Genomic DNA, 24,249 nt, shown 5'->3' with positions numbered 1-24,249 from the left:
GCAAATCTAAAAAACGAAAATGAATCGGAAAAGAGCAATAATAACCTCTTCTATCTCTGCGTGCATCATCCATTGTCCAAGACGCATGAGGAGATATTAGACTTGCAGCAAGATATAGCATAAATGAAATGTTACAGCACAGATGGTTAGGAGCAATACAGACAGATAAAATAGACGGTAAATGAAATTGATCGAAAAACCAAGGAAGCACAAAATATACATATGCAGCAGATCGTCACGTAATACAACCAGTTTGAACAAAATCTCAAGACACTTGGAAGACAGGAACATAGTACACACATCCTCATTTTACCTTATTAATACCAGGATACACACATCCCACCTCTCTACAAAATGCAATAACAATATATAGTAGTAATGTAATGTAATGAATCAAGGTGCCCCAACAAAATACACAGTAGGTGCCTCAGCCATGCCAGCAATTCAGACACTTTCACCACCGCCTCCTCTGAAACAACTCTATCCTCCTACCGCAAATGATTAGCTCAGGCAGCTGCGATAGGCTCAGTTGCTGGTGCAGGTGCTGCCCCCGCGGCCTTTTCCATCTCAGGGACGCTGCCGTTCGCAGGGGCTGCTGGCTTTGCTCCATCCTTTGCAGCAGCAGCTGGAGCTCCGTCCTTTCCAGCAGCAGCTGGCGCACCATCCTTGCCGGCAGCTGCTGCAGGTGGCGGAGGTGGCTTCATGTGTGGCGGGGGAGTGTGCTTCAGCTTCAGCAATATCTGCCGCATCCGAGCCATGTCCGTCGGCTTCCCAGGCTTTGGGCCCTGGATCACCACGATCCCAGGCTTCTTCTCCTTCTCCTTATCTTTCCTCGCCCCTCTCTTCTCAATGTTAGCAATCTCGTGTGGGATAAGTTCTGATATCGCCTTCCAGTACTGCTTATCCGCGCCGGCGTGGAACTTCTCCTGGTTCGCTAGGAAAAGCTAGCAACAAGCAGTCAAACAGGACTCAGGTTTCCATCGTGCGGAAAAGGATATGCAGGGCTCTGATCTTAAGGAAGTACCACCTACCTTCTCCCTGTCACGGTTTTGACCCTTGCTGGTCTCAAGGTTGAGCTTCCGCTTCTCAACGAAAGCTTTCTTAAATTCTTCAGCATCAAGGATGATTTGGCTCCTCAGCTCCTTCTCCTTCTTTTCCTTTTCCTCAAGGAGGATTGCATTTTGACTGTAGATGATTGCAGTATATAGTTAGAATAACGAGAGAGAGGACATCAATCGACAAAAGTACCAGCAACCATTATTCCAGCAAGTCCTTAACGTGACTGTCCTGCTCTAGTCGAAGATATGGCAATCTACATGAAGATATTCCGTGGCTAGCAGCTGCATCTAGAGCATACCATTATCTCGCAATTGTTATGGCTGGCTGGAGGAGGATAAAAGCAAACTAGGACAAGCAAGCTGAGTAGATAGAGAGTACAAAGTGAGGGACAAAGAACAGCAGCAGCAAGGCTCACTTTTAGAAGAACTGGCAGAATTGCTGATAATTTTCTTAATTACGTCTGCAGAGTTAACTGCACCATGATTGACAAATGAACTGGTTACAGTCACAGGGCATTGAGCGTAGTGCTGCAGCACGCATCCGTCAATGAGCCTAGAATCCCACAAGTGTTTTATATTACCAATATACATGGACTAAGGCGAAGCGTGGATCACATCGCATGCGCTGATTCATGAGCAGAGCTGTAAAGTAAAAGAAACGGATGATGCATCAAATGTAGACTTGGCGCAGGAAATGAGATCTAGGCAAGTTGTTGGCGCGCGACGATCGGAAGCGTAGATCTAGGAGAATCTAGCAGTGCGCGGGCCTGGATCTGAGCAGCGGAAGGAGGGGAGGTGAAGAAGGAAGGGTTACCGGCGCCACTCGCGGAGCAGGAACCCCTCGTCGCGGCCCATCTCGGTGGGCGGCGGGAGGATGGGCCCACCGTTGGAGTCAGGGGCGAAGGGGTCGTCGTCGTGGACGGCGCCGCCGTTGGCCTGGGGCATGCCGAAGGGCGAGGGCGGCGCGTCGGAGCGGAAGGCGTAGGGGTCCGGGGAGGCCGGGAATCCGTCGGCGGAGGCGTGGACGTCGGCCGAGCCGTCGAAGTGGAGGAAGGCGTCGCCGCCATGGAAGGGCGCGGCGGCGGCGGGGGAGGAGGTGGGGGAGTCGAAGGCGGTGGCCATGGCTTGGCCCCCTCGGGATCTGGATCCTCGGCAAGGTGGTGGTGGCCTGGTGGGTGTGCGCAGCTTGATCTGACCTGTCCAACAAGCCAATGGAGGAAAGGAAATGTATAAGCAAGGAGGTGAGGAGGGAGGGAGGGAGCCCGACCGCCGCCAGTGACCGTATTGCCCCTGGGCCCTGGCCCATCAATATGTATGGTCCAAACAGGCTGGAGTAGAAATGTGTTTAAAAAGCCCACCTTATGGGCCTGTTTGGTTGCCTGGTTCCAGCCCGGCCAGCTCTCGGCATGCGACTTCCGCGCGATTAGCGGCCGAGCCAGGCTCCCGTGATGCAAGATGCTCCTCCTAAATAGGTTCGCTGGAAACGCGGGAATCGAGCATTTCTGTTAAGCCAGGCCAACGCAAGCACACAAGTTGCACGAGTGCAGAGAGAAGCGATGCGAGGCCAGCTCGTGCGCCCAGACAACCAATCAACTTCTCTGCTGGCCATGCTGCATGCGTGCAGGCAACCAAACAGTGGGTATAAAGTGGGTATTTGCATGATAACAACGTGGCTGGGGAGGACGTGGCTCCCCGGTGGGATGCAAGGATGGTGCAGCCAACCAAACAGGCCCAAACGGCCCATTGGGCATCTCATCTAAACGTGTGCCCGCCGCTCCTCGTCGAAATTCTCCTCGTCTTCCTCCCCGCTACCACGCCGCCGCCGAAATCCATGGCCGCCGCCGAGGTGAACCCGACCCCCAACCCGGCTCCAACCTCTGACCCTACCGACGGGAACAAAGCCAAATCGCGGGAGACGGACCGACGCCGGCGCCGCCGCAAGGCCAAGAAGAACAAGGCCGCCGCCAAGGACGCCGACGCCGACGCTAAGGACACGGATGAGGGAGCTTCTGCCAAGGAGAACGATGATCCCAACTCCAATCCTCAGGTGACCGGCTTTCCCCCGCTGCATCCTCGGTTTCGATACGCCCAGCTGCTAAAACCTAGGGTTTCTGATCGTGCTGGATTTGTTGCAGGTAGAGGTAGAGGTAGAGTACGTGCCGGAGAAGGCCGAGCTGGACGACCCCCTCCTCGATGACTTCAAGGCCATCTTCGAAAAGTTCACCTTCAAGGACGCTGCCGCAGCAGCCGCCGAGGTACATCACTCTCTCCTTTACTTCCACCACAAAAATCTCGGAACAGATCTCGAGATGATGGGATGCTTCCGAGCCCTAATAATTTGGGGTGTTTCACTCACAGGATGACAAGGGAGATGAGGGTGCTGCGGATGCCGCAAACAAGTCGTCACTGGATGACGACGACGACGACGACGACGATGACCAGGAGGCACAAAAGAAGAAGGAAGGAGGGTTGTCCAATAAGAAGAAGAAGATGGAGCGCAGGATGAAGATTGCAGAGCTCAAACAGATATGCAACAGACCCGACGTCGTAGAGGTGCTTTCTTCTTTCCAATCGAGTTATCCCACTGCCACCAATTTGATTGCTCATCAACAAATCCTAACACTACTGGTTACTTTTGTTTCTTCATTGCTAGGTCTGGGATGCAACTGCTGCAGATCCAAAATTGCTCGTATATCTCAAAGCCTACAGAAATACAGTACCTGTACCTAGGCACTGGTCCCAGAAGCGAAAGTTCCTGCAGGTTTGTGACCTTCAACTCATCTTGTTAGAAATATGGGTACTCATATTTGGTGAAATCAGTTAGCATAGGGATTGTGATTGTATTTCCTTCTCAGCGGATCATTGAGGGTGTGGGGGTGTGGGAGCACAATGTCCATATGGTTTCACACCTCTTATACAGATACGTAATTCTTGCAGGGGTGGCTCTAACAACCGGGGAGGCTGGTCTTGGTGGTGCAATACTTTTGAGTGGGTTCTGTAGTCTAAATATCCTATGATAATCGAAACTAGTCTTTTTTCACATGAGGCCTCTTCAGTGGAAGAGATAGTCCAGCTAGAGTCAATGGGCTTGAATATTAATTGGAACCACAAATATGACTTGCTTTTCTTGTTTTTTAAATAAATCTTCCTTTAGTCTATACATGTTTAAGCACAATATTTTCATATTCATCTGTTTATAGCAGTTTCTTGTGTGGATATAGTCAATTTACATTGTCATCTTTTTGTTTCAGGGGAAGAGAGGTATTGAGAAACAGCCTTTCCAGCTTCCTGATTTCATTGCTGCAACTGGAATAGAAAAGATAAGACAGGTAATTTGGTTCCGGTATCTAAACAAGTTACTTCTCTGTCTGCTCAGTTTCTGCCTTCTTGAAGGAATGCTGCAGAGCTGTTTATACCATCTCGGGAATATGAAAAGTCTAATTGAACACTAAATTTCTACATAGGCTTATATTGAGAAAGAAGACAGCAAGAAATTAAAACAGAAGCAGCGGGAGCGTATGCAGCCCAAAATGGGCAAGATGGATATAGATTATCAGGTAAACTTCTTTCCTCCTGCATACCACATATTTTTGTTTATTATGCCTACTTTACACTTTCTTCCTTGGTTACATTCACATGATTTGTTGCTGTGCGGGGGTATTTACCGTCGTCATGCAAATATAAAGCCTCCACATCTGGTCTTGAGTATTTCTTGTCTTAATGTCATGATAGGTTGCAAGCATTAGTTGTGTTGCTGTTCTATTGTTCTGCGAATTATGTTTATGCGTTAGATCTGGCTAGCTACCCGGTCTTGAAATAGTTGTCTTGCAGAATGGATCGTCTAACAATAAAATTGTTCCCTACAGGTTTTGCATGACGCGTTCTTCAAATATCAAACAAAACCTAAGTTGACTAGTCACGGTGATCTGTACTATGAAGGCAAAGAGTTTGAGGTACCTATGCTCTTTCATGTTTGCAGAGTGCAGACATAAAGCAAATACAGTCAATGTATGGTTTTGGTAATACAATGCTATGTTCCTAACTTCTAAAGGGTTTGGCAGGTTAAACTAAGAGAAATGAAGCCAGGCATGCTGTCCCGAGAGCTCAAAGACGCTCTCGGTATGCCTGATGGTGCCCCACCCCCATGGCTTATAAACATGCAGGTCTGTTCTTTTAACTTGCATGTTCAGCTGTTCTCCTATTGATAAAGCCTTTGTTATTGGCTAACTTAAATCAATGCATAATTTGTCAGCGCTACGGTCCGCCTCCCTCTTATCCTCAACTAAAGATCCCAGGTCTAAATGCTCCAATCCCTCTTGGTGCCAGTTTTGGTTATAGACCAGGGGAATGGGGAAAGCCTCCTGTTGATGAGGTATATCATCTATTTGAAACCTGGCTTTTACACTGTCTTGATGTACCCGCAGTTCCTTTCCTAAGCTCTTGTATTGTTTCTTGCCAACAGAATGGACGTCCACTCTATGGAGATGTTTTTGGTGTTCTGCAGCAGGATGAACCTAACTATGATGTATGTTTTAGCACTAAACACTTCAGAGTCAATTTAGAACCAGAATTTATTTGTTCTCTTCAACCTTGTAGGATGAACCTGTTGATCGCAGTAAACACTGGGGAGATTTGGAGGAAGAGGAGGAGGAGGAGGAGGAAGAGGAAGAGGAAGAAGAAGAACCAATGGAAGATGAGGAAATGGAAGATGGAACTGAGTCTGTCGATACCATCTCAAGGTGAGTTCCTATTTTTTTTTCTTTAGTGTTTCGTAGGCACCAGGTTTTCCTTTTGAGTAACAAAGTAGACATGTATGCCTAATTTTTCTCCTGTAAACAGTACTCCAACTGGTGTTGAAACACCTGATGTGATTGACCTCCGTAAGCTGCAGAGGAAGGAGCCGGAGAAGCAGGCAGAACGGCCATTGTACCAGGTGACTATTGGGTAGTATTGGTTGGGGTTTGTGTTATATCTGTCATCACTGATGTTTTATGTTTTCCTTGGCTCCTGAAGGTTCTCGAGCAGAAGGAAGAAAGGATCGCCCCTGGGACACTATATGGGTCAAGTCATACGTATGTGCCCTTGAGCCTAAAACCTATTCCCTAGGTTTCTGTTTAGTTGAAAGTTGAAGCATAAAGACATGACATCTCATGTTGTATATGCTCACTTTGCAGGTATGTGCTGGGAACACAAGATAAATCATCAGCTCCGAAAAGGGTGAGTGGTGGAGCTATTTATCAGCTTCTATGTGCTCTTTGGTACTAGGTCGCTTCCCTGAGATTTGACTTGTATTTGATATTTTTTTTATGGATGTTAAATTTGGTGGCAGGTGGATCTGCTTAAGAATCAGAAGTCGGACAAAGTGGATGTCACGATCCAACCTGAGGAACTGGAAGTCATGGATGATGTTCTGGCAGCCAAGTAAGACTGACACTGCCTGTTGTCTTTTAAGTTATTAGTAGTTGATGCGGTTATTTCTTTTTTTCCCTTTAGAGTCAGAACTGTAACCCATCATCTTACAATAATGTAACAGGTACGAAGAAGCACGGGAGGAAGAGAAGCTTCGGAATCAAAAGGAGGACTTCAGTGACATGGTGGCAGAGGTATGCACGATCATCCTTTCCTGTGTTTTTTTTTTAAAAAAAGTTGTGATACATATAGCAGCCTGATGAATGGATGGGTTGCCCTGTGCAGAATGCTCACAAGAGGAAGAGGAAGCAAGAGAAGGAAGGCAAGTCGAAGAAGAAGGAATTCAAGTTTTAGGCTGATTTGTGTCCATCTGGCGAACCAAAGTCACCTCACCTAGATGTTTTTTGCAAGCTATTGTACTAGCACGTTAACGTTTGTGACCTTGACTTGTCTGGAATGAACGTGGTCTTGTTGGATTTGCAACTGTGATGCTCAATGTTTTTTTAGTTTTTTTTTGTATTATGGTTTTTTAGTTGTTTTGTGCACCCTACCCGAGAGCTGTTAGCATACGTTTTGGTTTGAACAAGATGCACATCGCATCTTAGGAGGACAAGCTGCAGGTAACTGCTAACTAGTTTTGGTGTCAACCCCTTAATTGGTGACTTAACTGGTGACGGTGGAAGGACAAAAGAGCATGGCTTAATTATGCGTAAGAAGAATGGACACGTAGCATTGCTGTTGAGAGGTAGGTTAGGTGGTGGGCCTTTTTCTTAATAAAGAAAAGATAATGTTTGGCAGGACCCGCGTGCTATATGCACAACCCCACCGGCCACCGAAAGCAAAGCAGGCAAAGCAAAAAAATTTTAAACCAGGCAAAGCAAATTAGGGGGTGTTTAGTCCTTAGTACTAAAGGTTAGTCCTTTAGTTTTTCAAGTGGTTGCTTTTAGGAATTAGAACCACTTTCAGGAACTAAAAGAAATCTTGGATAGGGTGTACCTCTCATTAATACCTCGTGCCTCCTCCCTTACCCCACTCGTCCCGCGGTCGGCTCCCGCCCCCGCTGCCGCTCCAACCCATCAGGAGGGGCCTCGCGAGGCTGCGTGCGGGGAGGCGCAGAGACGCAACGCGGTTGCCGGCGTTGTAGGCGGGGAGAGGAGGAGGAGGAGGAGGAGGGGGACCACGTAACACGGAGATCGGCACTGTCAGCGCTCGTGAGGTTCCTGACGAAGGCTCGCATCGCGCGGAGATCGTCCGGGTGGCACAGTGTGACTGCCGGCGGCCGCGATAGGAGGAGCAGGAGTGCGACAGGGGCAGCAATGATTAGGGAGCAAGTCGGTTATTGTTCAACTCGTTTAATGCCTTTAGTTACGGGAACGGGAAGGGGACTAACCAGACAAGCGAAGGTGGAGAGCGGGTGTCAACCCAACGAACCGAACCGGCCCGGCCGGCCCATAAAACGAACGGGAGGGGAAATGGAAAGGAAATAATAAATTATAGAACCCTCTTCCTTCCTCACCTTCTTCCTCCTCCCCCAGCAACAGCACCAGCACCAGCAGAGAGAAAGCCGCCTCCTCACCGTCACGCGTCACCTTCCCTTCCATTTCCTTTCCTTCTAGAACCCTCCAGAACCTCCTCCCGCGGCAACGGAGCCCCCCACCGCCTCTAGCACGGAAGGCCGCCCCAGCGATGAAGCACCCGCCGCCGCCGACGCCGCGCCGCTGCGGCGTCGTGGCGGCGGTCGTCGCGCTCGTCCTCCTCGCCTGCCTACAGATCCAGTACCACCACCTCAAGGTTGCCATCCCTCCTCCATCCATCTCCGCCCCGCCGGGCCTAGCTATTTTTCCATTTTTAGCTCCCCCTCCCTTTCTTGTTTCTTCACCCGCCGCGCTGTCTGTCTCTGGACACTTCTTGCTCTGAAATCTTCAGGTGGATCTCGGGAAGGCCGGCTTTGCCTCTGCCACGCAAGAAAATACCAACCGCATTCACTTGGGGATCACCACCAAGGCGGCCACTGCCACCACCAACTCCTTGCCGCGCGGGATCGTCGAGCGCCACTCCGACATGTATCTCCGACCGCTCTGGGATGACTCCGCTGCAGCCACCCACAAGGTACCTTTCTCTTGTGACTGACTGCTTGTCTGAATTCATAAGTCACTCAGTATAGCTCTGAATTTTGCAAAGTCGCTTCTTTTCTGCGAAATGCACAGGTGTTAGAGCCTTCCACACCACAAACTAGTCGTTCCAGGAATCACCATTTTTTATCCGTTATTAGTACGCCGTTTCCTTGCTAATTGCTAATTATTATCATGCTCCCTTATACACGCAGAATAAAAATGATGACCCCAGTGCTCTCCTGGCCATGGCAGTTGGCATCTCCCAAATAAAAAACGTCGACACTATGGCACGTAAGGTCTGTGTTTCGATCAACTTGTCCTTTCCCTTATCCAGAGCTGTCTATGTTGCCTGGGAAAACAGGAGAGAGGTTTATCTAATATGATTGTTTGCTTCCTGTAGTTTCTCAAGGAAAACTATGCAGTAATGCTCTTCCATTACGATGGAAATGTAGATGGATGGCGTCATCTTGAGTGGAGCGATAAGGCCATACATATTCTCGCTCACAACCAAACAAAATGGTAACTGTATGAAACCTCATCGTTCTGTTATGTATGAGTACGGTAGCTGGACTTCTGATAGTCCTTTTTCAGTACGTGCTGCAGCAGTTTGCCTTCCATCATATATGCCCCCCTTCTCAGAAGAATTAAACTCGCATTCCTGCTGCAGGTGGTTTGCTAAGCGTTTTCTTCATCCTGATGTCATGGCTATATATGATTTCATCTTTTTATGGGATGAAGACCTTGGAGTGGATAACTTTAACCCAAGAAGGTATGCGTAATGCCATAATCCTTTTCCACTAGTCAGACACGTTACTAAGTTTCCAAATTCAAACTAACCATATTATCATCCAAGGGTGCTGAATATTGGCCATTTCTAGAGCAGCTGCATTAATTTGATTCTCATACTCTTTTGTGCTCTGTCCTGAGTAACCTCTTTTAGGTAATGGGAATAGGCTTTGTAAATCCAAGTTATTTTGTGTTACTGTTTGGTGTGATTTATCCAATGGAAATGGGGTAGGAATTTCTGCAAAATGATCTCCGCCTCCTTTGTATACATAAGCTCCTAAAATTTATTTTTCTGTTGAAAGATGCTTCCTCAGATTTTATGTTATCTGCCTAGGTATCTGGATATAATGGTTTCTGAAGGCTTAGAAATAACACAACCTGCTCTGGACCCTGATTTATCAACTGATATCCACCATCGAATCACAATCCGCAATAAGCTGTCAAAAGTGCACAGGTGCTTCCATCTTTCTAATTTTCACGCAAATTTCCTTTGTGTCCCCGTCTCGCTGCGCCCCCCCCCCCCCCCCCAAACCAAAAAAAAAAATCTATGCTCTAAAAACACCCTTTCAACTTTTTATGTAGGAGAATATACGACAATCGACCTAGTATGAATTGTTCTGATGAAAGTAAAGGACCTCCTTGTACAGGGTAAGGACCTAAGCTAAAAATTATTTCTATGCTCTAAAAAGCACTCTTATGCAGTTACTTTATTTGGGAGGTACTCATGTACCGCTTCATACTTTATAATATTTATTTCAGAAAACTAGTAACATTGATGTAGCCTATTCCTATTTTGTTAGACCATTTGGTTATTGAAGCAAAATCGCATTTTGCAGCTGGTTGATTCTTGACCAGTTATCTTATGAACTGTCCCAACACATTCCACAAAACATCTGAAGATGTTGTGATTTGCATTCTTGGATAGGTGGGTTGAGGGCATGGCACCAGTTTTTTCTCGCGCTGCCTGGAAATGTGTGTGGCATCTAATCCAGGTGCGATTATCCTCTAGCCTGACCATTTTTTTTAAAGATTATTTTGATGATAGTCAATAACAAGTCAACAACCTCTTGTTTGGTTTCATAAAGTGTGAGTGGAAGGTCATAGCTTTTAATAACCTTTTACTTGTTTTTTAATCTCTTGAGCTTGCAGAATGATCTGATTCATGGATGGGGTCTTGACATGAAGCTTGGCTATTGTGCTCAGGTACTCGAGATATGTTTCATATTCTTAAGAGATAGGATGTCTTTTTAGACATGCTATTTCAGCTACCATGCCCTCTGTTAAACAAGATGGGCACAGGGCATTTTCTAGGAAAACCGAAATGCCAATTGACACAGTCACATGATATTTCAGGGTGATCGAACTGAGAAAGTTGGTGTAATTGATAGTGAGTATGTTGTCCATCAAGGGATACCATCTTTAGGAGGACCATCACTTAGCAGCAAGGTACGCTTGTCGTAACAAACTGATATTTTCTAAAGACTTGGTAAAGGAATTTAGGACGCGGTGTACTGTTTTCTCCGAAACTAGTTTGAAATCTTGTCGGATCATCCATTCAGATATTCCGCTCTGATTACCATTCGTATTACATAAATGATCTAGCCTGGGAGTTTTTTCTTTGTTGTGTTTTGCTGCCAGTTCTTGTTTCTTTACCTTAGTTGGGGTATACCTGCATGATCGTAACAATAGAGAATAAAGGTAACCGACACATGTCATTACTGACATCCTTTCTTGTTGGTGTAGACACCTCGAAGATCACTGGATTTGAGGACCCATGTGAGTATAACCTATGCCTTGTCTTCCTAGATTAGAGAATTATAAGTTGTCATTATTACTTATTATCCCTTTATAATAGATAAGAAGACAATCATCAGCTGAGCTGGAGAAGTTCAAAGAACGGTGGAACAGGGCTGTAAGGGAAGATGAAGGATGGAGGGATCCTTTTGAATCTTGAATTCAAAAGTCGATTGCTTAGGGAGCAGAATGTGATGACACCACAGATGAGTGAAGCTGGTCAGTGGCCGCAGTCATATATAGCAGTAGTTATAGGATGATGAATGACTTACACACACCACCACGATTTTATCCCCGTGAGACAAAGGAAGTACTGGAAAATGTTATCGTCAATACAAGGAGCAGCTTATGGAGGAGATGAAACTAACAAGGGACTATACTATACACAGTGCTGTAATTTTTGGTCCGTCGACTAGAGTTGTATTGTATAGTGATATATCATATAAGAAAGATACATGCTTGACGCTTGTGCAGTTATTTAACCAGAAATCTTACATGCATAACCTAGAGCAGATTTCTTTCCTACAACTGTACTATTGCATTATGGTACTACCATGTAAGAAGAAGAAGAAGCCTCCCTGGGTAGTGGAATTCCGGTGTTATCTCGTCTGAACACACGAGTATTTCTTTTCTTTTCCTTTCTTTTCTGACAGTGAGTGGCAAGAGAGTCCTAGGTCCTGTTTGTTTCAGCTTCTCGGGTAGAAAGTTAACTTCTGAGGAAATGAGCTGAAAAGCTAGTTGAGAGGAATTTTTTCTAGCTTTTGGTGTGCTGAGAAGATAAAAATTTATTACAAAAGCTAATAACAAAAGGTCCGAAATCAAAAAATCAACTTTCAGAAAGCTAGCTTTCCAGCCAAAAGCCCAAAAGCAGAAGCTCAGGGCCGTAGTAAATGGTAGCACTGCAACAATGCTGGCTGCAGCCAGACAGAGTAGGGGTAAGGCCATTTTATGTATTTGGCCCAAGCCCATTCGCTACTATGCATCCGGCCCGGTCCGGCCTGGTGGAGGGTCTCCGTCGTCTCCGTCGCTCCACCTCCACCACCTGCAGCCCTGCAGGGAGGAGGAAGAACTTGTTCTCTTCCCCGATGGATGGGGTTCCTCACTCTCTCTAGGAGCTGCCAGAGCGACTACTAGCGAGGGAGGGAGGGGGTTAGGGTTTCTTCTCCTGATCAGGGGTTAGGGGTTAGTTTCGATTTCGAGGATGCGGAAGCGGGATCTGGGGATCCTACTGCTCGCCGCCTTCGCCGTCTTCTTCTCCCTCCACCACGAGGGCGACTTCTCCTTCCGCGAGTCCTGGTACCACCTCGCCGACGAGGACTTCCCCATCAAGTACGAGGCCGACCGCCTGCCCCCGCCCCTCATCGCCGACCTCAACGGCGACGGCAAGCCCGAGGTCCTCCTCCCCACCCACGACGCCAAGATCCAGGTCCTCCAGCCGCCCCACGCCCGCCACATCAACGATGACACCTCCTTCCACGAGGCCCGCCTCATGGCCGACATCTCCCTCCTCCCCGACAACGTCCGGGTCGCCTCCGGCCGGCGGCCCATCGCCATGGCGGTCGGCAACGTCGACCGCTCCTACCGAGCTGGCGACGTCAGGAAGCAGGTCCTCGTCGTCGTCACATCCGGATGGTCCGTCTTGTGCTTCGACCACAACCTCAAAAAGCTATGGGAGCAGAATCTCCAGGATGACTTCCCTCATGGCGCACACCACCGCGAGGTCGCCATCTCCATAACCAACTACACTCTCAAGCATGGAGATGCTGGCCTTGTCATCGTAGGAGGAAGGATGGAAATGCAGCACCATGTATGTTGCCTCTTCGCACTATTTGTACTGTATTGGTCCACATGCTTTGCTTGCTTGGATTTGGATGTGCTACTCGCTTATACCCTTGTAATTCAGTCGGCAGATCTTTTCGACGAATTTATGATGCCAGAAGACCACCGCAGAAGCACCGATGAAAAACAGGTTTCTTTTTCTTCCCCCCCTGTGTAGGAAACAGCTTCTTAGATTGCTATGAAACCGAACCATTTGTTGCCTTACCTTGGCTACTTACATTCACCAAGAGACCTAACCTGTGTTGGTGCTTCACCTCAATCCCGTGCAGGGCTCTGAGACTGGCACTGCAGACCTGCGCCATTTTGCCCTTTATGCCTTCGCTGGACGTACTGGCGAGCGAAGATGGAGCCGGAAGAATGAGGTGCACTGAATTTAACTTCTCATTTTATGTCAGTAATTTGGCTCCACTGTTAGTCAAAAGGATGTTCCTCTTTATTTCATGTTCCGTCTTAGCATGGAAAGGTCAAATATAACTTGACACTACATAAAGTTTAATGTCTTCACAGGACTTGGCTTATATATCATTGCTAAGTTTCTCTTTTGGTCTGGCAGAACATCCAGTCACAGCCATCAGATGCTTCAGTGATGATACCACAGCACAATTACAAGCTTGATGTCCATGCCCTCAATAGTCGTCAGCCTGGTCAGGTCAGGATTATCTTCACCAATCTTAGTAGTGGGTACCTAGAAGCAGATATTCATATTTGAGCAAGTCTTGTGTCAATGTTTTCATATGCTCTCTGTTGCTTGATTTAAGTATTGTGTTGTGGATTGTCTTCTGATGAAGTTGGTGTCATCAATTATTGTTGTAGCAGCTATTGTTATGATGGCCTGAATTGCTTACTTATTTGCACTCTGCTTGGTGGCAATGCTTTTCCAACCTAAAGTGTGTTATGTTTTTTGAGCTTTAAAGGTCTCAAGTCCATGGAAAATTCATGTAAACTCAAGATGTCAAATCTTGCTACCTATTTGTGGTTTGATTTGAGTATAGATGTCAAATGTGTTGTTCTTTGCTCTTTTTTTGTTTCACACAGTGATATCTTGGCTAATTTGAATCTAACATGTCACATGTCAATTTTCAGTTTGAATGTCGTGAATTCAGAGAATCAATTCTTGGCGTCATGCCTCATCATTGGGTAAGAACAGTACATGTTTTCTTATATTTAGTTTTGATACTCTGGAATCATTGAACTTAGATTTGATGTTTTCCTTTTCAGGATAGGAGAGAGGATACTACCCTACAGCTTGCACATTTTAGAAGGCATAAAAGGAAACAAGTGAAGAAAACACAAGGAAAGGCTGCTATTAATAGTGTGAACAAGCCCATTGAACACAATCCACCTGGAAAGGATGCTTCCAATAGAATAGCTAGAGTGCTTGGGAAGGCTGCAGATATTGCTAGCTCAAATAAAGTCAGGAAGGTATGACGCATAAACACGGCTGTTGCATTCAGAATTTGCCTTGTCTTCTAGGAATGATTGCGGTCATCTTCAAGTCCCTGCATGAAGCACCATGGATGTCCTTACATATACTGTGTCTTGTCTCTTTGTTATGCTTCTTTTTGTAGTTTTGTCCAAATAGATTACAGTGTTCGCACACGGTGAAGTCAAACACCTAATGTTTTCTAATGAGATGCAACTTTTGCTTTTATTGCAGACACAGAGGACGATGTACATTCCGACAATCACTAATCATACTCAAGTATGGTGGGTTCCTAATGTTATCGTTGCACATGAAAAGGAAGGGATAGAGGCTGTCCATCTAGCTTCTGGACGTACAATATGCAAGGTCAACAAGATATATCCCTGTAATTTTATTTTACTTTAATACGATGCAACCATTCAGTGTATCACCTCTGACTTGATTTTTTTTTGATACTATTCTTATTTCCAGCTTCATTTAACCGAAGGAGGGCTTCATGCAGATATTAATGGAGATGGAGTTCTAGATCATGTTCAGGTGCGTTGGGGTTATTACTAGTGCTGGGATTTAGTTTTTTATGTACACCAGCTTTTCTTTGGTTCTGGGTTGTTCATGTAATTCATATTTCCTGTCCGTAAGCTTAAGAATTTGCGATATTTGGATATGCCCATTAAGTAGGTCGACTGCTTGACTTGTAAGATGATGTGGTCTTCCAGTAGATTGATATGGTTCTGAAACCATTGAACAAGTTCAAGTGATGGATTTTTAATTCTTTCTGGAAGGAGAAAATGATATCCTCTGTCTATCCTTACCTTTTGATTTGTTTTCTATGGTTTTATTGCCAGAAAAATGAGTTAAAATGATTTGCATTTCTTGCATGTCGATTGCATTGCTATCTTGTATATCTACTGTAGTCATGTGTAAGGTGCAATGCTTGCATCAATATAATGTTAACATGACACGAATATTCTTGTTTGTTACATACTTTGATGTCTAAAAGCTGATTTTCACATGTGCCATTGGGGACAGACATATCCAACTTAGAGCCATCATAATATCGTGTGCCTAATCAGTTCTAACTTGTAATGCCATTCTCCTCTACTGAGATCGGCAAAGCATTTGGCATACTGTTCTTCGGTAGCTATCTGCATTGATGCTGTGTTTATTGTCGTGGCCTCCCTTTGTCTATGTAGAAGTAATGGTTGATGTTCACCATTTGTGTAGGTTGTTGGTGGAAACGGCATTAAAGAGCAGACAGTTGTAAGTGGGTCAATGGAAGTGCTGAAACCGTGTTGGGCAGTTGCTACATCGGGTGTTCCAGTGCGGGAGCAACTTTTTAATGTGTCTATCTGCCATTACAACCATTTTAATCTGTTCCATCACGGTGACTTTTCGAGAAGTTTTGGGAGGAAATTTGATACGACTGGTTTAGAGGTTGCGACTCCTATCCTGGTCCAGACAGATGATGGGCATAAACACAGGAGAGGAAGCCATGGAGATATCGTCTTTTTGACAAGCCAGGGAGAGGTCAGCATTTGTGCCTTGAGTGCCCCCCCTCCCCTCCCTTTTTTTTAACTAGTAGTTCATGTTGATGCAACCTTTAGCCTTAACACTGACAAGTGTGCACAAAATGGTGGTATGCTTGTGACTGTAGGTGACTTCGTACTCTCCTGGGCTGCTTGGCCATGATGCGGTATGGAGGTGGCAAGTATCAACAGGGGCAACATGGTCCAATCTCCCATCTCCGTCGGGGATGATGGAGAACATAGTGGTTCCTACTTTGAAGGCTTTCTCATTGCGTTCCTATGACCGAAAAGAGGTGATCATCGCGGGCGGCGATCAGGAGGCTGTGGTGCTATCACCTTCTGGTGGCATACTGGCCATAATCGAGCTTCCGGCGCCTCCCACCCATGCGCTGATCATGGAGGATTTCTCGGGCGACGGCCTGACCGACATGGTTGTGGTGACATCGGGGGGAGTGTACGGATTCGTGCAGATAAGGCAGCCTGGGGCTCTTTTCTTCAGCACGCTGGTGGGGTGCCTGATAGTTGTGATCGGGGTGATATTTGTGTCTCTGCACCTCAACTCGTCAAGCAGCGGTAAACCGAGGGCTTCTTCAGCGGAATACAGATGATGTTGAGAAGGAAGTGTGTTACTTATTTGATAGAAGACTTTGCATATATAAGCAAACCAAACCAAACCGGGGGCTAGCGAATAGAACTGGGGGTATGCATGTTACACGGGCTATTTTGTTTTAGCCTGCACCAAGTGTTGGATTCATGTTGTTGTATGATAGAAGAGAGCATCTTTTTTCCAGAACTATTCCATCCAATATACTTACTAATGATACTATACTACTAGTAGCAGTTGCTCTGCTTTCTTTTTTGTTTGCAAAATCATGTATCGTATCTAGTTTTGTTTTAGCTGTGCGCACTGCCAGCAACTGTGGGCCAGTTTGGCAGGGCTACGGCTTCTTCGGCGGCTCCAGCTGAAGCTCTACCAAACGGTTTGGTCAAAAATGGCTTCAGCGCTGGAGGAGCTGGAGCCGTTTTATATGAAGAAGCTTTATATGAAGAAGCTAAAGCTAAAAAAAATAGCTCCTCCGGTTCTGGCTCTTTTTTTAAACCCTACCAAACTAACCCTAACTCCTATTTCATAAACGTTTTCTTTGGTGATCCTGCCCCTGTTCGAAGTATTGTTTTAGAATATTTTGAAGTGCAATTGTGTTTTAGAAAACTATAAAGCGACTTTTTAAAAACAGGTGGTGTGCAATTGTGTGCCCCTACTTGTCATCTTTTCCTTCTTTCTTTTTTTTTTGAGAAAGAGATGGAAACAAGAGGAAATAGGAATGCCATTCTTTGCGTGCCTCTGCTCCTCCGTGCATTTGTCTGTCCGTCCGGGTGGTCAACTGCTGCTTTCCTCCGACGCCTTGTATAATACTCTGTTCCGTTCCGTTCCGTTTGGCGTGGGTTGCGCAGCCATACTTTGATCAGGCGGAGCGGAGGCCGATAAAAATAACGGAATTCCACCATGGTGGCCATGGCGGTAGCGGTGGCGTTGCTGGTGGTGGGGTTCGTCGTCGGCGTCCTCTCCCTGGCCATCGCCGAGGGGGCAGCACTCCTCTGGGCCATCCGCACCCTCACCACCACCACCACCCGCCCCTCCAATTCCTCCTCCAATTCCAGCGACGACACATCTCCGGCTCCGCCTCCTCCTCCTCTCGGGGACCTCAAGCGACAGGTAGGAATCCAATCCATCATCCAATCCAATCCGATTCGCGTTGCAAGCGAGCGAGCGAGCAAGCAATCAAGCAATTCGACTATGGATTGTGTGGAATTCAGGGTTTCCTGTGGATTCTAGAGCAAGAAAAGATGCCCGCCAAAGCCAGCCACCACCCATCAAATGATGCCCAAAGCCACGGGGGGATCAAAGACAAGAAGACCGTCGTGGAGGTTTTCCCTGTGAAGATGTTGGCTAAACTTGAAGGCCACTCGCTCACCTTGTCTGCACCTGATGATGCTTCTCAGCAGACCACCACCATCCACCTGCTGGATTCTACAATTGTTGCTGTCTCTGCATCAAATCTACCCTCGCGTAAATGGTTAGTATGTATGCAATCTTCCTCCATTTCATCTTTCCTTTTCTCCAGATTTTAATAGCCAGAATTGTTGTACAAAGCAAGCAATCAGACTAGTCGTTCTTCCTGGTTTCAATGGCTCAGACAGTTTGGCTATAACCTCTTCCATCAGGGCCAAGAGGTATCCAATAAAACTGGAAAGCAAGGAATCTCAGGTTTCCAGGGGGAGCAAGGTATGCTATGTTTATGCACAAACCTCTTGGGAAAAGGAATCATGGTGTAAAGCACTTCGTCTTGCATCTACTACTGACAAGGACAAGCACAAGTTCCATGCCATGTTGGCTCGAGAGTTCCGCAGCTACATATCCTCTTTGAATGCTGGATACCCATGTTTTCTAAAACCCTCCATGCTCTCGGGCCTGGAACAAGTACTTGTGGACAGCACTGTAAAGACCGATGGATCTTCAAAATTCAGAAATCTTCTAAAAAGGTTGGCAAAGAAGGCACCAGTAAAGGCTTCTCCCGACAGCAAAAGTCCGGTAACATCTAAACAGGATATAAAGCAACCTACTACACCTAGCTCTTCCGTGAGTTCCAACAGCCAGCTATCTGATTCCTCCCATACAAATGTGGAAGAAAAGCTTGCAGATGAGGGTACACTTTGTTGGAACCTCCTGTTCTCTCGGTTGTTTTTTGATGCTAAAATGAATGGTGAGGTCACCAAGGCCATCAAAGCACGCATTCAGGTCAGATGATGCTGATATTTTCAGGTGCGTTCATCCATTGTTCATATTTTCTTTCTATTGATTGATTCTTGTATGTTGTCAGCGAACATTATCAAACACGAGAACTCCAGCCTACATTGGAGAAATTACACTTGCTGGCCTCAGTCTTGGAAAGCTTCCACCATATCTACACAGAATGAGAGTCATCCCACTGGATTTGAACGAGCTGTGGGCTTTTGAAGTCGATTTTAACTATTCTAGTGGAATGCTTCTGCATATTGAAACAAGACTTGAGATTCAGGAGCCAGAGTTGGAAAAAGACATAATGAGGACTAGTCTTAAAGATGATTCTAACGGGGATGTGGGTTCGGATGTCCTTGATAGCATTGAGCAATATGGTAACCAATTCAGGTCTTCAGAAGCTTTGGATTCTGTAGTGGGGGATGATGATGAAGCAGGTTCGTGACAATTCTACTCTTATGCGCTTTCTTTGTCTGCTTGTTATTGGAATCGGCATTTAATGTATGTGTAAATGATGAAATCAATAGCATGTGACGTGAGAACTGTCACCTATCTATTCTGAGCATGATGGTCCTGTGAAAACATCATCTTGAGGCAATTGATGACCTTTTGAGGTTGTGGCAGATGCATTAAGGAAGTCAAAGAGCACTGGATGGACATCAACATATATGTCGAGGTGGAAAAGAATCTTGCATTCAATAGCTGACCAGGTATCACAGGTTAGTTCTTGTTTTGCTATACCATACCGACACATTACCCGATGGACAACTGGTTGTGCGCTAAGGCGTAAATCATGGAAAAGAGCATATCTAGTCTGGACAATTTTCATATTTCTATTTATGTAGTGTGGCCAGGGAAGTTTTGATGTGTACTGTATTTTCTCATTTTCCTTGCAAAAAGGTGCCATTATCATTAGCAATTAAAATATCAAGTATCCGTGGGACAATGCGCCTACATATAAAGCCTCCTCCAGGTGACCGAATTTGGTATGGGTTCACGTCCATGCCAGAGATAGAGTGGGAGTTGGAATCATCAGTCGGGGACAGGAAGATCACCAACAGCCACATAGCCTCGCTTATCGGCAACAGAATTAAGGTGGTTTTTACTTACCTCCCATGAGCCATGACTAACCTGTTATTTGCCGGTAAATCTGTGTTATTAAATCTGGGAACATTTGGTTGGTGTCCTACAAATACACAGGCTTCGCTTCATCAGAGCTTGGTGCTTCCCAACTGTGAAAGTATTCCAGTCTCGTGGATGATATCAGATAAGGATGACTGGGTGCCTCGCAAGATAGCGCCTTTTATATGGCTCAACCGTGAGCCAACCACTGAGAATAGTGCAAGGCCCCCTGTAGGCACGACCAGAGAGCTACCTGGGGAAGCATCAGTGTCGAAGGCCATTGCGAAGAACAAGTCGAGTCCACCTGCTTCTTCAACGAGAAGCGAGAATGAATTGCCCAAGACAAAAATATGCTTTGATGGATCAGAGCAAGCAGAAGCATCAACGAGCCGGCACTGGCAGTCCCAGCTAGTTTCAGCAAGTGGAGCTCCCCTGCAATCTTGTGAGGATGCGACAGGGGATCAGCTGAGGATGCCACTGCTGAGGGGCAGCAGCAGAGATGACAGAGCCATGGTGGTAGCTGCAGGGACCTCTGCCAGTGAGGAGGCCGGAGATGTGAAGAGGAAGCGCGGTGCTAGGCGTGCCCGGGTGATGGACCTGGGCAGGAGGATGGGGGGCAAGCTGGAGGAGAAGGGCAAGCATATCGTCGGGAAGATGCGGGAGAATGCGAGGAGCAACAACAGCCTGCTCCTGCCAGGCTTGGAGCGGGCTACCACCCCTGCTCCTGCTCCTGCTCCTAGTTAGCACAGTTAGTCAAGAGTAGACAGTAGAGATGACAACTGCTACTCAACAAAAATGAAATGAGAAATCCTCATTTATAGTGCCTGGCAACAGCTCCTACAAAATGAAATGATGTGGGAGACTGTTTGCGATTGTATCATTGTATGTAAAAGAGCCTATGGATGTACCATACCACCCAGCTAGAGCTACAGTTTTCACTCAACTAGATAGATACACATATGCATCTCGTCAACTCTCCTCACTGAACAAATATAACAAGCAACAGTTCCTTTGTTGCGCCCTGAGCTGCTTATTTCTGACTTACAGGCATCCTTTATATGTTTCTCACGCGCAAAGTATTATTGATGTGTACTAGGGGGCAATATTTAGTTGGATCATGAAGACCCCATAAAAGAAAGCTTACAGGTTTTGAAAAATTCTCAAGAAGAAAAACTCAGATAAGTAGAGGAGGGATGGAACAGAAATGCCGAAATCAACCTCACTTTCACTTTCAGCTACATTCATGTGATACCTTAGGATACAAGTAGCAATTGTGGAGAGCGGACTGGGAATAGCAGATATTGGGGTTGGGGAGCAAGGCACAGGGAGGGGACTTCATGTACACCAGGAGTTTCTTTTCCATTGTAAAATATGTTTTCCAAAAGAGCCAGAATGTAAAAGATTCAGGATGTGTTTGGTTGCATGCACCACATGATGCATGCATGATGATCCTGGATGGTGGGGTTCAACCAATTTATTTATACCATATGGTTCACTCCTATTAGTAAAATAATGTATTAAGTGGGATGACTTCATCCTGAATGAGTTGGTACAATTCAACCAACCAAACAAAAGGATCATCATTATTTTGAACCATTTCATACATGAATCAAATAATACAACCAACCAAACATACCCTCACTCTGCTCAGCGCAGCATGAAGGCATGCTTCATAATCACCCCACTAGTTTGATCTGGTCTACATAAAACAGGACACAACTACTACAGTTCAGGTTTTCATGTAGCACTGGACAAATTTCACTCTAGTTTTATATATTAGCTATCCTACCTCAAAAACAAGTCCTATCCAGGCACCATCTCTCATACTCATCAAGGTTGCTTCACTTCAGTTCATCCCCACCGGTAGATACACTAAGCGCCCCAAGTACCTTACATATTACGAGTTCTGTCACTGACTCAGGTTGGTCAATCTTGAGCTTCCTCCAGGGCTTCTTTCTCCCTCTGTTGCTCCACTGCAAGCGGCGGAGTAATTAAATATCAATGTGTAAGTGCCCAACCAAGAAAACAAACAAAAAAATCACACAAGGAACTCAATGGAAAATGAAGGAATAATCTGCCAATTAATCATATTTGAGCACTCACATGCAATTTCCGCCAATGCTTTCTGTGTTCGCTTCTCCAGTTTGTCAATTCTCTTCTGCACATCACGTTTCAGATCCCAGTTTGGATTCTTTGGGGCTATGTTTCCAAAAGGGTTCTGCATGCACAGTATAATGTTGAAGGATTAATTGACAGCTTACCTTGTCAAAAGTACAAACAAGAGATCTTGAATTTGAGAACACCAAGATAGTACCTCCACTTGCTTTGGTTCTGCAGCTTCAGCACTGATTGGATCTTCAAACTTAGGAAGAGAAACTGGAGCTAGCTTACCACCTCGGAGTTGTTCATCATGAGGAAGGTAGTTTCTGAACTTCATGGCAGGAAGCTCACTGCATCAAAAAGAACGCACACTCATAAAAAAATATCTCACTCAGCACTAAACAGAACTCAAATCTACCAAGACCATTAAATCAAAGATGGAGGTTCTCTTACATTCACATACAAGGGATTCAGTGAATGGCTTGGAATTATCATATATGGCAATACTATTCTTCAATGAAATAGAAGATGCACAATCCGCGTTCAAGATATTTTTTTTTAAAAAAAAATAGACTTACCCATCATCTTGAACCTCCTCGACCTCCTCAATGGAGCTAATGTTCTCCTTAGAAGCTTCATCAGGTGCATCCTGTGGACCTGGTAATGCAGGCTGTTCCACGTGTTCTTCTGTGGCACCATGGGTTCCATTTCTGATACAATCAACAAGCATAAGAACCAGCATTTAGTAGCATGTACTGAACAGAGCATAGATAGAATTTGCATTTTATGCCCATGCTTCATGATACCCACTAAAGCAGATCATCAAGACCCAGCAATGTACCTACTTGGTAGTTCCCACCCTTCCACTTGTTCAAACATAAAAACAGTGTCCAGCATCAACAAATCCATTCAAGTTAACTCAACCTTTTTCTCTCTTTTTTTAAAAAAATAAAGAAAACAAATGAAACCCAATTGGTCAGATAAAGATCTAGCAAACACCACTGAGTTGTGGCAAAAGGAGAAGCAACTCTGCATGTCCAGATTTGTGAGATTGGCGCTAAGGTTAGTGAGGAGTGGTTCCTGTTATACGCACAGCTCCATTAAAAGAAGCTAACTACTAGAAAACAGTAGGTGCGGAATTATCTAGTGAGATAGGGTAGGGGACGGGAGGGGAGAGATCTTACTGCTGTTCTCCGTCGGGGGCGGGGGTGGATAGGAGCTCCTTGGCGGCGCGGAGGGCACGGAGGCGCTCGCGGCGGGCAGCAGCGTCCTCCTCGGCGCCCATAGCTTCCTCCTCTCCTAGCAGCGCAGAGCAGCCGGGAAGCGGAGAGGGGGGGCGTGGCGTGGCTAGGGTTTCCAAAGGTTTCTTCCCTCCCGAGACGGCCGGACCAACACGACGACGAAACGGGGAAGGCTTTTGCTTAATGAGCCTTTGGAATTGTTGGGCCCTGTTTTGGACTTTTGGTACCTACAGTGAAAAATGAATTATTTTTCTCGTTCTATACATGTTCCTGCGTTGCTACGGTGAAACGATAATATTTAGCGCGTGATATTTTCATCGAGTTGTGTAGTTTTTTTTACTTTAGTACTATTGCAACTTGTTCATGCCGGTAGCCCGGACGTGGGAAGGTGCCGCGGCTATCACAACTTGTTCATGCCAGTAGCCCAGACGTGGAACGGCGGACGGCGCCTTCCGCGTTGCCTCCTCCATCTCCCCTCATCGCCGTCTCGGTCGCGTTGAATCCTATCGCAAATTCAGATCAAGGAGCTGGAAGGGTCGGGAGGGGGTTAAGAGGGCTTGATAGACAAACGGGCCGAACTGAAGCTGGCCCAGTAACTGTTTGCCTTCGCCAAAAGCCAGTCCAAAACTATCTCTGAGCTTGATAATAAGCAGAGTCATTATCGGGTACGGAAATTATGGTACACATAAACTTGATTACTGTTTTTTAGAAGCAACGTATCAAGAATTATGGCAGAAGTTTACTCGTTTAATATCAGGTAGAGATAAAAATCGAGATCTTCATTAAAAAACTATTTCCTCTCGCTTCTCTTGATAATATGTTTGCATCCAAATGACAATGCCTAAACACTTGAGAATAAAAAGACGAAAGGGATGTTTGGATACACCCTCATAAACTTTAGGACCTGTCATATCGGATGTTTGATACTAATTAGGAGTATTAAATATAGTCTAATTATAAAATTAATTGCACAGATGGAGTCTAATTCGCGAGACGAATCTATTAAGCCTAATTAGTCCATGATTTGATAATGTGGTGCT

The 24,249-nt window shown here is 45.8% G+C and overlaps 6 protein-coding genes across 12 annotated transcripts; 4 read left to right on the top strand and 2 right to left on the bottom strand.

Annotated features, from left to right (window-relative positions):
- Nucleotides 1–187: 187 nt before the first annotated feature.
- LOC117854036 (clathrin light chain 2) lies at nt 188–2,273 on the bottom strand. The gene is made up of 3 exons (XM_034736316.2): nt 1,873–2,273; nt 1,032–1,185; nt 188–944 (listed from the first exon to the last, which is right to left on the bottom strand). Exons 1-3 carry the CDS (start codon nt 2,178–2,180, stop codon nt 507–509), a joined length of 900 nt encoding a protein of 299 aa, XP_034592207.1. The 5' UTR covers nt 2,181–2,273; the 3' UTR covers nt 188–506.
- A 491-nt stretch (nt 2,274–2,764) lies between these two features.
- Nucleotides 2,765–6,950, top strand: LOC117854034 (uncharacterized). The gene is made up of 17 exons (XM_034736314.2): nt 2,765–3,105; nt 3,194–3,313; nt 3,417–3,611; nt 3,712–3,819; nt 4,310–4,387; nt 4,523–4,615; nt 4,925–5,011; nt 5,120–5,221; nt 5,311–5,430; nt 5,521–5,583; nt 5,655–5,797; nt 5,898–5,991; nt 6,072–6,130; nt 6,233–6,275; nt 6,388–6,479; nt 6,592–6,661; nt 6,753–6,950. Exons 1-17 carry the CDS (start codon nt 2,767–2,769, stop codon nt 6,819–6,821), a joined length of 1,875 nt encoding a protein of 624 aa, XP_034592205.2. The 5' UTR covers nt 2,765–2,766; the 3' UTR covers nt 6,822–6,950.
- A 1,011-nt stretch (nt 6,951–7,961) lies between these two features.
- LOC117852946 (uncharacterized) lies at nt 7,962–11,664 on the top strand. 3 transcript variants are annotated; one of them, XM_034735261.2, is made up of 12 exons: nt 7,965–8,258; nt 8,394–8,576; nt 8,794–8,877; nt 8,982–9,100; nt 9,249–9,350; nt 9,702–9,821; nt 9,950–10,015; nt 10,293–10,359; nt 10,517–10,570; nt 10,721–10,813; nt 11,111–11,143; nt 11,223–11,664. In XM_034735261.2, the coding sequence occupies exons 1-12, from the start codon at nt 8,154–8,156 to the stop codon at nt 11,319–11,321; spliced, it is 1,125 nt and encodes a 374-aa protein (XP_034591152.1). In that variant the 5' UTR covers nt 7,965–8,153; the 3' UTR covers nt 11,322–11,664. The 3 variants fall into 3 exon arrangements, with proteins under 3 accessions (XP_034591153.1, XP_034591154.1, XP_034591152.1); XM_034735262.2 differs by lacking the exon at nt 9,950–10,015 and having other exon boundaries at nt 7,962–8,258; XM_034735263.2 differs by lacking the exons at nt 9,702–9,821; nt 9,950–10,015 and having other exon boundaries at nt 7,962–8,258.
- A 559-nt stretch (nt 11,665–12,223) lies between these two features.
- Nucleotides 12,224–16,775, top strand: LOC117852942 (uncharacterized). The gene is made up of 10 exons (XM_034735256.2): nt 12,224–12,968; nt 13,065–13,130; nt 13,270–13,362; nt 13,554–13,649; nt 14,084–14,137; nt 14,219–14,422; nt 14,658–14,789; nt 14,895–14,960; nt 15,648–15,950; nt 16,078–16,775. The coding sequence occupies exons 1-10, from the start codon at nt 12,363–12,365 to the stop codon at nt 16,555–16,557; spliced, it is 2,100 nt and encodes a 699-aa protein (XP_034591147.1). The 5' UTR covers nt 12,224–12,362; the 3' UTR covers nt 16,558–16,775.
- A 518-nt stretch (nt 16,776–17,293) lies between these two features.
- Nucleotides 17,294–20,901, top strand: LOC117852939 (uncharacterized). Of its 5 annotated transcripts, none has more exons than XM_034735250.2 (7): nt 17,294–17,663; nt 17,765–18,024; nt 18,173–18,746; nt 18,829–19,183; nt 19,371–19,456; nt 19,647–19,841; nt 19,947–20,901. In XM_034735250.2, the coding sequence occupies exons 1-7, from the start codon at nt 17,454–17,456 to the stop codon at nt 20,610–20,612; spliced, it is 2,346 nt and encodes a 781-aa protein (XP_034591141.1). In that variant the 5' UTR covers nt 17,294–17,453; the 3' UTR covers nt 20,613–20,901. The 5 variants fall into 5 exon arrangements, with proteins under 5 accessions (XP_034591141.1, XP_034591140.1, XP_034591142.1 ...); XM_034735249.2 differs by having other exon boundaries at nt 17,296–17,663; nt 19,371–19,465; XM_034735251.2 differs by having other exon boundaries at nt 17,297–17,663; nt 17,784–18,024; nt 19,371–19,465.
- Nucleotides 20,902–21,423: 522 nt separating this feature from the next.
- Nucleotides 21,424–23,388, bottom strand: LOC140222536 (uncharacterized). The gene is made up of 5 exons (XM_072293386.1): nt 23,153–23,388; nt 22,547–22,678; nt 22,183–22,318; nt 21,972–22,086; nt 21,424–21,841 (listed from the first exon to the last, which is right to left on the bottom strand). The coding sequence occupies exons 1-5, from the start codon at nt 23,251–23,253 to the stop codon at nt 21,795–21,797; spliced, it is 531 nt and encodes a 176-aa protein (XP_072149487.1). The 5' UTR covers nt 23,254–23,388; the 3' UTR covers nt 21,424–21,794.
- Nucleotides 23,389–24,249: the final 861 nt, after the last annotated feature.

This window comes from Setaria viridis, chromosome 4 (genome assembly GCF_005286985.2).
Source record: "Setaria viridis chromosome 4, Setaria_viridis_v4.0, whole genome shotgun sequence".
In the NCBI taxonomy this organism is placed as follows: domain Eukaryota; kingdom Viridiplantae; phylum Streptophyta; class Magnoliopsida; order Poales; family Poaceae; genus Setaria; species Setaria viridis.
Note: the sequence above shows the minus strand (reverse complement) of the source record. Positions and strands in the feature narration are given on the sequence as shown.